The sequence below is a fragment of the Mya arenaria genome, chromosome 16 (genome assembly GCF_026914265.1).
Source record: "Mya arenaria isolate MELC-2E11 chromosome 16, ASM2691426v1".
NCBI classification, from domain to species: Eukaryota; Metazoa; Mollusca; class Bivalvia; order Myida; family Myidae; genus Mya; species Mya arenaria.
The window spans coordinates 32816323-32830883 of NC_069137.1; the positions used below are offsets into that span (position 1 = coordinate 32816323).

At 33.5% G+C, this 14561-nt stretch overlaps 1 protein-coding gene across 2 annotated transcripts in view; it reads right to left on the reverse strand.

The window, feature by feature from the left end:
* LOC128222220 (uncharacterized) overlaps positions 1-11325 on the reverse strand; it is a 30221-nt gene extending 18896 nt beyond the window's left edge. For both annotated transcript variants that reach the window (XM_052931152.1, XM_052931151.1), the window contains exon 1: positions 10874-11325. In XM_052931152.1, coding sequence (XP_052787112.1) covers positions 10874-11210 — 337 coding nt within the window. In that variant the 5' untranslated portion in view covers positions 11211-11325. The remainder of the gene's footprint in view (positions 1-10873) is intronic.
* Between the last annotated feature and the right edge of the window lie 3236 nt (positions 11326-14561).

Genomic DNA, 14561 nt, shown 5'->3' on the forward strand with positions numbered 1-14561 from the left:
ATTTTCACTTTGTAAACAATCAATCGCTCAGCTTATACATTCAATAACCTTTTTGTTAAGGCCTCTAGAAACAAAAGTTAAAAAAACGAGAGACGCTTTGTATGAAGTTCCTGGGCTTAAAGGTTAATCATTTATTGATCGGAAACCATTTTTCAGCTCAAGTCATTGTGACATTGACCTTTGACCTACTTATCACACAGTCAAGAGGGATCATCTACATGAGTATTAAACACTTGGTTGCAAGTGTTCTTTAGCTCCTGAACCCTGTTTTTCACCTCAAGGACACGGCAACCTTGACCTTTGACCTACTGGTCTCAAAATCAAAAGGAGTCATCTTCTAGTCATTAGCGACTAGCATACCAAGTATGAAGTTCCTGGGTGCAAGCGTTTTTTACTTAATGAGCGGAAACAAAGTGTGACGAAAAGACTGACGGACTGACTGACTGTTCTTCACCTCAAGGTCACGGCAACCTTGACCTTTGACCTACTGATCCCAAAATCAATAGGGGTCATCTACTAGTCATGACCAACTTGCATACCAAGTATGAAATAACCGGATGCATGCGTTGTTTAGTTACTGAGCCGAAACCGTTTCCACGCCTCAAGGTCACGGTGACCTTGACCTTTGACCTACTGATCTCAAAATAAAGAGGAGTCGTCTACTAGTCATGACCAACTAGCATACCAAGTATTTAGTTCCTGGGTACAAGTGTTCTTAAGTTATTGAGCAGAAACCATTTTTAAGCTTAATGTCACCATTAACATATCGGTTTTTACCTGAAGGTAACCTTGACCTTTGACCTTTTGATCCCAAAATCAATAAGTCAATAATAATAATCAATAATCTAGTCATGAAAAACTAGCATACCAAGTATGAAGTTCCTGGACCCAAAAGATCTTTAGTTATTGAGCGGAGAACGTTTCTTCATCTCAAGGTCAAGGTGACATTGACCTTTGAACTAGTGATCTCAAAATCAATAGGGGTCACCAACTAGTCATGACCAATTAGCGTACCAAGTATGAAGTTCCTGGGTGCAAGCGTTCTGTAGTTATTGAGTGGAAACCGTTTTTTCTCCTCAAGGTCACAGCGACCTTGACCTTTGACCTTCTGCTCTCTACATCAATAGAGGTCATCTACTAGTCATGGCCAACAAGGAAACAAAGTATGAAGTTCCTGGGTGCAAGTGGGTACCTTGACCTTTGACCTACGTACAAGCGTTCTTTAGTTATTGAGCAGAAACCATTTTTAAGATTAAGGTCACTGCCAACATATCGTTTTTTACCTGAAAGTAATCTTGACCTTTGACCTTTTGATCTCAAAATCTATAGGGATCATGTCTAGTCATGAACAACTAGCATACTAAGTATGAAGTTCCTGGACCGAAAGAATATTAAGTTACTGAGCGGAGAACGTTTCTTCACCTCAAGGTCAAGGTAACCTTGGCTTTTGAACTAGTGATCTCAAAATCAATAAGGGCCACCATTTAGTCATGACCAATTAGAATACCAAGAATGAAGTTCCTGGGTGCAAGCGTTATGTAGCTATTGAGTGCAAACTGTTTCCTCACCTCAAGGTCACAGCGACCTTGACCTTTGACCTTCTGATCTCAAACCATTAGGGGTCATCTACCGGTCATGACCAACTAGCTAAAGTATGAATGTCCTGGGTGCAAGTGTTCTTTAGTTATTGAGTATAAACCGTTTCTTCACCTCAAGGTCATGGTAACCTTGACCTTTGACCTATTGATTTCAAAATCATTGCGAGTCATCTTCTAGTCATGGCCAACTAACGTACTAAAGTATTAAGTTCCTAGGTACAAGCGTTTTTTAATTATTGAGCAGAAACCATTTTTAAGATTAAGGTCACCGCCAACATATCGTTTTTTTACCTGAAGGTGACCTTGACCTTTGATCAAGTGATCTTAAAATCAATAGGGATCATCTTCTAGTCATGAACAACTAGCTAACCAAGTATGAAGTTCCTGGACAAAAAGGATCTTTTGTTATTGAGCGGAAACCATTTCTTCACTTAAAGGGCACGGCGACCTTGAACTTTGACCTAGTGACCCCAAAATCAATAGGAGTCATCTACTAGTCATTTCCAGCTAGCATACCAAGTATGACGTTCCTGAGTCCAAGCGTTCTGTAGTTAGGGAGCGGAAACGAAGTGCGACGTAGTGACGGACTGACAGACGGACAGGGCAAAAACAATATGTCTCCCCATGAATGGGGGAAACATAATTCATTACCCCAAATACACTTAAGAATCACCAATATGTCGAATTCCCACCAAAATCACATAATTGACGCCATTAAAGGTATTAAAAAGATGATCATATTATTATATGTTTAAAATCAACATTTTCTACAATCAACTTATAATCGAAAGATTGGAAAATTCCTTTGGCGATTTCTAGCTTTATCAAGTGAAATTTGTTCTACCTTGGCTTCACTATTTAATAGGCAAGGGTACAAGCCCTTTTAAAGCTGAACTGTGAAGTAGTGGCGGGACCTTTGAGCATTGTGATCACCTATTGTCCGTCCGTCCGTCGTTCGTTCATAATTCGTTGCATATACCTGGAGTGAGTTTGAAAGAGACCACATTTTGCAAACAGAATTCACAACTGGTATTGGCGTTATTGGTCAGATCACATGCTTAAAGGCTAAGTCAAATGGTCGAGTTATAAAATAAGCTTGCTATCACCCAAGGCCATGCTATGAAAAGGAGAGGATTCGATCTCGCACAAAATTGGCTTAAAACAGAAAGTCTCGAAAAAGAGTCAAAACCTGTTTCTTTTGTCGAAAAAAATATTTCATCAAACTACACACATTATTTATTCTTCAAAATACTCATTATCATTAGAGGAAACTAAGTAACACTTGTCTAGGAAGACTTGTAAATGATTTTTCAACTTATCTTATCAAATGGTTTCTGAATCAGAATGTCTGAAGTCGACTAGGGGCCAAATTCGAGCAGCAGAATAACTTTATTATTTTGAAAAGGCTGATCACTGCGATGACCGAGTAAACGTTTCTATCCATCGGTTGGCTATCGAGATATGACATTGAAATCGACTAAACGAAACCCCGACCATGGTTCATTATAATTATACATCTTAATTCAAAACTCGTACGAAAACTGAAGGGTTTCAAATAAAGGTACATTATTTTGAAGACCCAAGTCGTCCTCCATGAATTCTTTCATCAGGAAATTTATACAGTTTGACCACTTTAACCAGATATTAAAGCTGCCCTCTCACAGATATACCGTTTTTACATTTTTTTTAAATTTTTTGTCTTGGAAAGAGGAAATTTTTGCGTAAATGTCGGCAAATTAACCAATGATGAAAGATTGCTGACAAAAGGTCAGATCGCAGATTTAAATATTTTCGTTCGAAAATTTATGTTTTTACTTAAACCGTTACAAACGGTTTCAGAAAAATGCATAAACATCAATTTTTGAACTTAATATAACATCTACATTCCATATTTTGTCAGCAGTCTTATATAACTGGTTTCCATGCATTTTCGCAAAAATCGGCTCGTTCCAAGATAAAAAAGTTGTTGAAAACGTTCAATCTGTGAGAGTGCAGCTTTAAGGAGTTGTTTACGAACAAATTGCGATCCAATATGTTGAGTTATTATGATAAATTTATGACTAAAATTAACGATTTGTTACCAGTGATACAACCGTTATAGAAGATTTTTTTTATTTCACATCCAATATTAAGCCATACAGCCGATGAGGACAACCAATATTTACAATTATTGACAATGGTACATACACATACAAGATAATGAGAAGGCACACAATAATCGTTTAAACAATACTCTGAAGAAAATAATGATACTTGCTATAGAAAAGTATCTTACATTGCAATACCTGTATACAATTGTATTTTTATAGAATATGTCAGACTTGGATTGATAACAAAACCATTTAAAAGAGGTTTACTTAATGGAATAAGATATTAAGATGCTTGCATGCTTATAATTAGAACAGATAAATGATTAATAAATAAATATTGTTTGCATATGTTAATACATTAAATGTGTAAGTTTATTAACATATCTAACCATGTAGGGGCAGACCTAGCCACTGGTCGAAAACGAAAGTGTGTCTAGGACTTTTGACATGGTGATTTTCAACAAATATACACAATATCCAAATAGCGCAATAAATACAACGATGAAAACGCACTATATATTTACATAACATAACAAATACAACACAGAATAAAGTAATGATAAGCGCTGTAAATGTTCAATTAGTTTGTGATGTAACCAGAAGTGTTTGATAAAAATAATCGATTAACAGGTTTACAAAGGGTTAAACAAGAACAGCTAACGATGACTCACGGTCACATTTACCAGCTTACAGCAAACAACAGTTATATTTCGACATATATAGCAGATAATAACTTAGATGATATTGCAACTTGACAAATGTCAATAAAAAATCTTTTGGGTCTGGGTATTCTATTAGAAAGATTTTCATTAGAGTAATATTAATAACTGTGCAAATCTACTGGACTCTGTATTGCTAATGGTAGATGTGGAAATGATATGTACTTGGGTAAATGTACATGTAAAAACACGAGTTTGGTTGACTATTTGTTATTGTCACATTGTTATTTCCCAAATGTTAATAACTTTGTAATAAATGACTTTGATCCTATCTTATCGGATGCACACTCGTCTATTTCTTTAATGTTTTGTTGTCATAATCTTTCAGATATTACTGATAGTCAATACCATGATAATGACATTGATGTTGACTTTATAGAAGAGGAAGAAAAAAAAACCGATCTTGGATAACACTGTAAAAGAGAGATTTTTGTCTAGATTTGAAGAAGATACCTTGTTAACTTAACAGTCAGAAGTTGTTGTTTTTTTTAACAATAAAAAGTATTCTGAATATTATTATAATAGTTTAACAAATAAAATATCTGAACTCTTTGTTAATTCTGCTGATAACAGTATTCTAATTGTTGCTAAGAAGGCCTCTATGTACAAACCACATACTTCTAAGAAGAAACCTCGGTTTGATGCTGACTGTGATACTGCTATGAAAAGATACATGATAAGAATTATTATAGAAAGAATAGTATACTGTGGGTAGTTATGATATAATGGGTAATAGTAGTAATTGTTATAAAAAGAATTAACAATTAACAAGAAAGTAAAATTGTTTTATAATGATGTAAATTAAAAACTTATTAATTTACGCTCTAATGATCCTAAAGCATTCTGGAATTCGCTAAACAAGTATTCTGGTGATAGGAAAGATACTGTTTCAAATATTTCTAGACAGATATTTTATGAACAGTTTATCAAATTGAACCAGTATGTTGTTGATGGTAATGATGTTGTATCCCAAGACTTTGATGATACTTCAGTTGAATATAGCAATGAGTTTTTAAATGCTGTTATTAGCATTTAAGAATTAAAAAAAGGTTTTTAGACCGTTGAAAAATAACAAATGCCCTTCTTTGTTTTATAATGTTCTGAATGAGTTTATAAAACATGCAGACAGAGATGACATTTTATCTATTATTTTGTCAACTTTTTAATGTTATTTTGGATTCTGGTATTTTTCCCGATGTCTGGAGCCGCGGTGTTATATTACCTATATATAAGAATAAGGGAGATGTTAAAGATCCAAATAACTATTGAGGCATTACTATTTTAAGTTGTTTTGGCAAGTTATTTAAAAATATTATTAATGAAAGACTAAATTGTTATTTAGAAGGTCATAATTTACTTTGTAAAGAACAAGCTGGGTTTCGTAAAAAGTATAGCACAGTAGATCATATTTTCTCATTAAAATTACTTATTGACAGGGAAAATTCTATGATTGCTCCAATGTTGTTATACTCTTGCGAAGTATGGGGTTTTGAAAATATCAAAATAATTGAACAGTTTCAGCTGAAATATTGCAAATTAATACTCAATCTCAAGGCTTTCATCCCTAACTGCATGGTGTACGGTGAACTTCGTGTAAAACCCATAGCTTTACAAATTACATCGAGAGTTTTATGTTATTGGAGCAAGATAGTGAATGGAAAAGATTGTAAAATATCTAAGTTGTTATATAAAACGGTTCTAACACTACATAATAGTAATTTTATTGTTTCTCCATGGTTATCTTTCGTTAGCAATACCTTAAACAAACTTGGTTTGTCTGATTATTTTAGAAGTCAAACAGTTAGCCCTGTTAATTTTAAGTCAATTGTTAAAAGTAGACTGTATGACCAATTCTTGCAAAACTGGACTAGTACTGTTTCTAGCTCTTCCAAATGTCTTGTACATAGAATGTTTAAGAGTTACCATTGTTTTGAAGATTATCCTGACTAGTTACCTAGTTACTTTTGTAACATACTTTGTAAATTTTGGACTAGAAACCATTCTTGCCAATTGAAAAAGGCAGGCATTTGAACATTGATAGAAACCAAAGATTATGTCAATTATGTACTAAGAATGTTATTGGTGATGAATTTCACTACTTACTTGAATGTAACCGTTTTTTAATTATACGTAAAAATCTTATTGTGCCTAATGACATTCGTCGCCCAAACTCTTTTAAATTAGGTGAACGTATGAACTGTAACAAAAGACCTAAATTAATTAAGTTGGCATTGTTCTGTTTAATCATCTTACTGAAATTCAGATGACTCACTCTCCATACTCCCCCCCCCTCTCTCTCTCTCTCTCTCTCTCTCTCTCTCTCTCTCTCTCTCTCCCCCTCCCTCTCTACTAAGGCTTATTCGCGATAGCATAAAGCTCTTGTTGAGATTATTAGGTCAGCACTCCATTTTTGTATAAAATCATCTTTTAGTCTTTGCTTTACTTAGTTCAAAACATTATGTTACGTCCAACACCTTGGAAAAACCAAACATCATGAAATCCTAAAGATGCATGATAATATGACACGTTCTCCATATACAGAATTATTTTGTGTGGATCTTTTGACAGCTAAAATGTTTTTACCATTCTGAGTATGTACATGTGCAATATTAGTTGCCGTGTGAAAACCCCAGACCTCACAGCCATAATTTAAAATTGGCAATACAAGTTTATCAAATAATTTTAATCTGTGTTTTATACTTATATTTGTAAAATTGTATAAATATTTATTAATTTTAAGAAGTGCATTTCATGACTGACCCGCAAAGTTGCTGAAGGCATTAACAATTACAAATGTACTACCATTTCGCCATTATATTCAAAATTTAGATTCCGGTAATAATCCTGATTTTCTAAAAACCATTGTTATGGGTTTTCCTACATTTAGTTTCATTTTCCATGTATTGCAATTCTCTAGTAAAATATCTGGTGTTTGAGAAAAAATAGAACAATATCATCTGCATATAAAAGCAAACTTATAAACATATATATCTCAGTGCCTTCATAGCCATTAAGTAAAAGCATTTCTTCTAAGTCATTTAAATATAACGAGAAAAGCAAGGAAAATAAACATTCACCCTGCCGCACTCCTAACATACAAGAAAAATCCGTGCTAAGAGTATTGCTTACTTTAACTCGTGCTTTGATACAATCATACATGCTTCTTATTACATTTTAAAAATTACCTCTGACACCAAGTCTTATTAGTTTATGCCAAATGTTTGGTCTAACCACATAATCAAAAGCTTTGCTAAAATCTATGAAACCGCAATAACTTTTTATAATTGTTAATCATATAGGAAATGAGTTTATGCAGTACAAAAAGATTGTCAGCAGTGCCCATCTCTTTCCCAAAGCCAGCCTGATCTTCAATATATACGAAATAATGATCAGCCCAATTATCTAGTCTATTGCTTAGAATATGTGTAAACAGTTTACCTAGAATACTTAATTAGGTTATACCCCTATAATTATTAGGATTATTAATGGACAGAACAGAGCAGATTATTTCTACTTCTGCAACAAAGCATCTCGTCAAACAAATATATACAATTAAACAAAATATTCATTTGTGTGATCATCGTTACAAGGTAGCCAATAACAATAACAATTCAAGAACAGCTCAAGAAATATTGAGAATGTTTATGTATAACAATATTGTGAATAATATTAAAAATAGATATTAGAAGCTGTTTATCTAGTTATTTAGATACATTATGGAAATGCAGTTGATAAATGGTTACAACAGTGATTATACGGTTACGACTTAAACAATATCATTGATTAATAGGTTTCTTCTATTATTTGCCTGTTTCAAAAATTTAAATAAATTTACAATAATTGTTTTGTTATTACTACTAACTGGTTGAGTAAGATTAAACATGCTGGGTTTTACCTAAAATACTTTTTAATAAAAATTGAATGGAGGTCATCGAAACAATTACATCTTATAGCAAAATGAAATTCATCATGTATATGACATAATAAACATAATCTTTCATTTTTGGCAGTCTGTTTTGTCCGTACCTGCCAGTTTCAATACGTAACCTGTGTGCTGATACATGTTATAAAGTAAGGTATTTTCTATTAGTTTTGTTATATAATAAATTAGGATATTCAGCCATACCAAACGTACTGTGCAGATGCAAGTATAGAATATTAAGTTTTGCACTGTTGGCAATATCAGCACGCCACTTTTGTAGAAAACTACTGATTAAATGTTGATTAAAGACTGGAGCAAAGAGTTTGTGATTATAAATCCCCGGATTAACCCAGACGTCTAAACATCCATTCTCCTCAAGTAAACGTTTAACGTTAGATGCCCAAGTTGTGAGGCCTTCCTCGCTTAAATTAACTGATTTACGGTATAACAAATTTAATAAAATATTGTTAGATTTATCATTAAGACTGCCCTTTTTATGTAGTGGCACAATGAAGCCCTCATACTAATTATCTGGAAAAAACCCTAAATTCAACACTTTATTAAAAAGTGCATGTAAGCTATTTAGCATTTCTTTTTTCCCATATATGAAAAATTCATTTAGCATATTATCTGGACCTGAGCTTTTGCCAGATTTCAAGTGTTGGATGGCTTTTAAAATATCTTCTTTTTGAAAAGTCTGAGTCTAATTCTAAAAACATTACTTAAAACTCATTCGTTAAAATACAAAATATTCTCATCTGGACTATTAAGTATTAATACTTTTAAAATAGTGTTCAAAAGTGGAAAGATTAATTGTATTTATTTTCACCCCACACACTTGTTTGAACATATTCCAGTATGTCTTAGCATTTTTATGCTTTCTAATTTTCTAGTCTGTTGCATATCATATTCATATTAATATTTTCGTAAAGTGTTTTATATTGACTTCTAGCATTAACAAGTTTATGACGATTTTCATCTGAACAATTTAGTCTAAAATCGTTAAAGGCATAATTGAAAAAATATGATTGTCTTTACAATTATCATTATACCAGTCAGTTTTAGTAGCATGCAAAATAGTATTATTAACAGGTTGTTTAATAACCTTTTTAAACAAGGAGTAGCAATATCATCCACAATTTTTACAATATCATTAACATGTTCGTTCAAATCTGTTCTATTCCTTTCGCTCACATCTGCCAATGAGGGTATTATTGATGTAAATTTGTTTAGGACAGTTGCAGATCAATACGAGGTACGTTGTATTTACGAGTTGTTACTATTTAATTATGAAACATTATGGTCAATCTAGCCTTAACGAGTACTGTTCTGTACGTTAAGTTGTGTTTTTCAAGCTGTTATGAGTTTAATCCCCAGTTACTTACAAAATTATATTTTCAACTTTATTTGCAACATCATTCGAACACACACACCCAAATATAAAACATAGCGTACTAAAGACATATTTTGCATTTTTTTACACCGACGGTATCTACAGTTGTGAAGAATCTAAGTTGACGTCAGGATACTGTAAAGTACTCGTAAACGATTTGGTTAATAAATTTTAGCATGCCTTGAAAACTTTCCTTTATGATCAATGTTTTCTCCTGATGCTGTTTGACAAATATATTATGAAAATAAAAAATGCAAAAAGCAAAAATAATAATTGCAGAGCGGGGTTTCGAACCAACGACCTACAGACCTCACGACTATAAGTCCAAAAGTGTTTTTAGCGTGTTAGACCACTCGGCAACGGAGTCGGTACTCTACTTTCGATATAAAGAGAGGTCTGCAGAGCATTATTAACGCTCTAGAAATCAAGCGGTTCAAAGACTCCAGTTGTCAGTCTTCAATTTTTAACTTATCTAAAGCGTTGCATAAGTTTTTTTTGGAATATAAAAAAAAAAAAAAAATGTTTGGCAGTATGTGAACGAGCCCCTTTAATCACTTCAAAATATGAAAATGATGCAAACATGTTTATCTTAAAACTGTATGGTAAAAGGAGTTGTAGGGATATGATTTCAATGTTGAACTAATAAATATGACCTGCATACAGCTGATCAGTTTTCAACGGGGTCATTTTTAATGTGAGGCTGTGGCCATTAAATCACGGACAGGGTCATTTTTCAACGTTGAAAATTGATCAATAAACCCTTGAAAAATTAATGTTACACTGGCTAATAATGCAGACTGTCGATAGTAAGGCATGATATTTCCAGATCAAAGTCGGAAAATTTACAAAATAACGTACCGTATTTAATCTTGGGAATAAGGGTTTCCATTTATCAAAGAAAATGGCATTTGGTTCCACCAACTCATCAGCAATGCACCACGGTAAAACTTAGCCACATGGACGGTCAGGTGAACCATTATGAAGCTCGGGCTTACCAATTTAAATAGATGCAGGATACAAATTAGAATATTGCTTTCGTTATGGAAATCTAATAAAAGAGTGCACAGTAATTTGGTTAAAACTTTCTAAACTGTTTCTGAGCTATGATATTTTGACATTAAAAGTGGTTACTAGAATGTAAAAATACTTACTCCGAATTGTTTTCCCTGAGTCCTCACTCGCATTGGCAAGAACCTTTGTCAAATCGTCAATAATGCGTATTGGAAATTGCCAGTCGTCACGTTCACTAGAACGATGCCTTTGGCTGGTACCTTCTGATGAAGTCGTTCTTTTGGGTTTATCATTTGACTTCGTTGGTTCCTTATATTGATATTTACTTTCATCATTTGACTTCGTTGGTTCCTTATATTGACGTGTACTTTCATCATTTGACTTCGTTGGTTCCTTATATTGACGTGTACTTTCTCGGCTTTTATATGGCAATTCATTTCCCGAGTTCCTCTGGTAAGATTTGTTTTGATTAAGCATACTTTCAAGACGTTTAAAAATGGCTTTTTGCTCTGAAAAGTTCTCCAAATTATCTCAGTGGTTATCCTCTATTCTATTGTGGCACAAACTCTTATTAAATTACTGTTGAATGTGAATAAAGGTCTGCGTTATATACAGCAATGAAATAATAAAGCTTGTCTTAATCAATAAGGCGAATCATTTGTTAATTGTTTTCGATATGTTTCTGGTTCAATTTTGTTGAACACTTAAGGGCCTTCAACAGTGAAGAAGGTCAAAAATTAAAATGTTTCTAAAGTTCATCTATTATTAAGATCTTTTTTGGAAACAAAAAATGCATTCTAATCTTGGCGGCATGTTTTTGGGTAGTAAGGAGTTGAATAAGATTTACAAAAGAAGATTTTATCAGATGTTGGAAAAAAAGCATTCATATTTTATCGAAAAAGTCAGTCGACATTATTACTTTGTGTTTGTGTCAAAATTCCCCAAACTACCTAATCAACAACGTCGTTTGAGGTCTTAATGATATCTTTACAAATAAGAAAGTTATTCGAAAAACTTATGTAAAATAGTGGCTGAAATTCATTTCCTGGTAACAAAAATGCAAACATCTTTTTAGAATAGCTTCAATCACCACACAACCTCAAGACATTGGTGATCGAGTAGTGCTGATAAATGTGACGCATAAACATACTCATTTTGTATTGATACATAAATACAGTTTCACGTGTTGTTTACGGGTGTATGAATTATGCTTGCTAAATATTGAACCGCAAAACAAAATAAAATTTCTTTTTTTAAACATTTAAATTTTTGTCCTTCATACGACGTTTGCATTGTTGCCGGGACTGCAGGCTCAAATGCCAATGAAATCAATAAGTAGTTGATATGTGATATTGCATGTCATAATTCTTTTGACATTGGAATGAGATAATGACGCCTATAACAAAGACCACGCTTGCATGTTAAGATTGCGAATCAGAAATCAACCTTTGTATCTTTGTCAGACAAAAGAACTTTATATGGTCATTAGCAATAAAGATTCAAGATTCAAGATTCAACTTAATTATTAAGTAACTTGAACACAGTGTTCCTCATTACATGATATATATATATATATATATATATATATGAATATATATATATTCAATTAAACAAATATGCAACGGTAACATGATAGGTTTGAAATCTCAGACATGAAATAGAACTGATAATCAATGTTTAAACAAAAATCTTAACATTAGATACTTTATTATTACACTATCATTACACTTACACCATGCAGTGAGGCTGGACTAACAACTTATTAGTAAATATCTGTATAATAATTTTATGATGAAAGCTAGATTTTTAGCTCACCAGAGCACGGAGCCAGACAGTCAGCCAGCCAGTCAGTCAGTCAGTCAGTCTATTTGTAGTAATAAGGGAATAAATTTAAATTTTATTACGTCTTTAACATAGTCACTTCTTAGGTAATTATTGTTTTTTAGGGTCATAGATTCAAATAATTATTAATATACACTCAATTCTTTAGAAGAAATTTCATTTTTACTTAACGATAAATTTAATGATCATACTTTAACATTGAACTTCATGTAGATTATTGAAAACTTCATGTAGATTATTCTAAGCTGCAATCTTATCTTCTGTGTTGATAGTGAATAAGCCTTCATGTAATTAAAGAAAAAAATGATTTTGAACTGTGAAGGAAGGTGATGTAGACCTAGATGGAAAAAGCAATGATATTAGTGGAAGGTGCTGAAGGTGTTCTGATATTTATTTTTTCGAGCTATTAAAAGGCAGTTTATTGATTTTATTGGATGGTGCACTGTTTGTTATTGGTGTATCTATTAGTATATTAAAAGTTATTTCAGTGTGCAAGCAATTTAACATAGTTTTGTCAGTGTGCAGGCAATTGAACAAAGTCCTGTCAGTGTGGAGGCAACTGTAAAAAGTCCTGTCAGTGTGCAGGTATCTGTACCAAGTGCTGTCGTCAGTGTGCAGTCAATTATCAAGTCCTGTCAGTGTGCAGGCAACTGAACAAAGTCCTGTCAGTGTGCAGGTATCTGTACCAAGTGCTGTCGTCAGTGTGCAGTCAATTATCAAGTCCTGTCAGTGTGCAGGCAACTGAACAAAGTCCTGTCAGTGTGCAGGTATTATATTCAAATTCTGTCAGTGTGCAGTCAATCATCAAGTCCTGTCAGTGTGCAGTCAATCATCAAGTCCTGTCAGTGTGCAGGCAACTGAACAAAATCCTGTCAGTGTGCAGTCAATCACCAAGTCCTGTCAGTGTGCAGGAAACTGTGACAAGTCCTGTCAGTGTGCAGGCAACCGTTAGAAGTCATGTCAGTGATTATCCAGGCAACATGATTGACCAGTATGTTTTTCAATATTCTTTGAGAACAAATAACAAGCTATATTGATTACAAAAGTTAAAATCTTTTACTCAGGTGAGACGACATTCAAATTTAGAAATAAATTTGCACAAATTAAGCTGTTCAGAATAATTCGTATCTTGCATAAGATCAATAAATTTCATCATACTAGGCCTAACGATATATTTTCTTCTCAAATACATTCTACGTAAATCATCATATACATCACAAACACAAACAAAATAAAACTCATCTTTAATGTCACCATATGGTGCAATAACGTTCATGATGATCAACTCTGTTATTTCCATAACGCGCAGTTTCAATACGTAATTGGAGAACTATGTACTAACAATAATATTATCGCTATTTAGTGTTTTACAGAATTTTTTTTATAATTCGTGTATATCTTGCTATGAACAACGGATATCTTCCTAGTTCACCATAAATTGACACTTTTTTCCAAATCCCCAGATTTCACAACCGTAATTAAGAACTGGTGAGCAAATAAAGAAAAACAATATTGTCATATAGCTGTATGTATGGTGGAGCGTGAGAAACACAATATGTATCATTAATCGGGTATTGACATCGATACAGTGTTCTCTCTGCTTTCGAACTGGGTTTCGCCGCAAAAAATAGGCAGGTAGTACAAAAACTGGCTTATTATGGTAGCTTCCTATACAGGTATGAACTCGGTAATGCAGAATAAAAGCCAGGCAATATTGTCTACCACTATACAGGCCGAGAAGTAACTGGTCATCTGGCTTATGCGATGCCGATATCTGCAAACTAAAAGGTTCACTTTAGTTTATACTAATTTATTTAAGCTCGATTGTGACGAAAGCTGATAGCTTATAGAATCACTCTCGAATCCGTTTCCTGGGCAGAAACCAGTACTGTGTCCTTTTTGAGAGGTTATGAGAAAGTACTCCTGGTGGGGATCGAACCCACAACCTCTTGGGTGAGAGGCGGACACCTATACCACTAGACCACT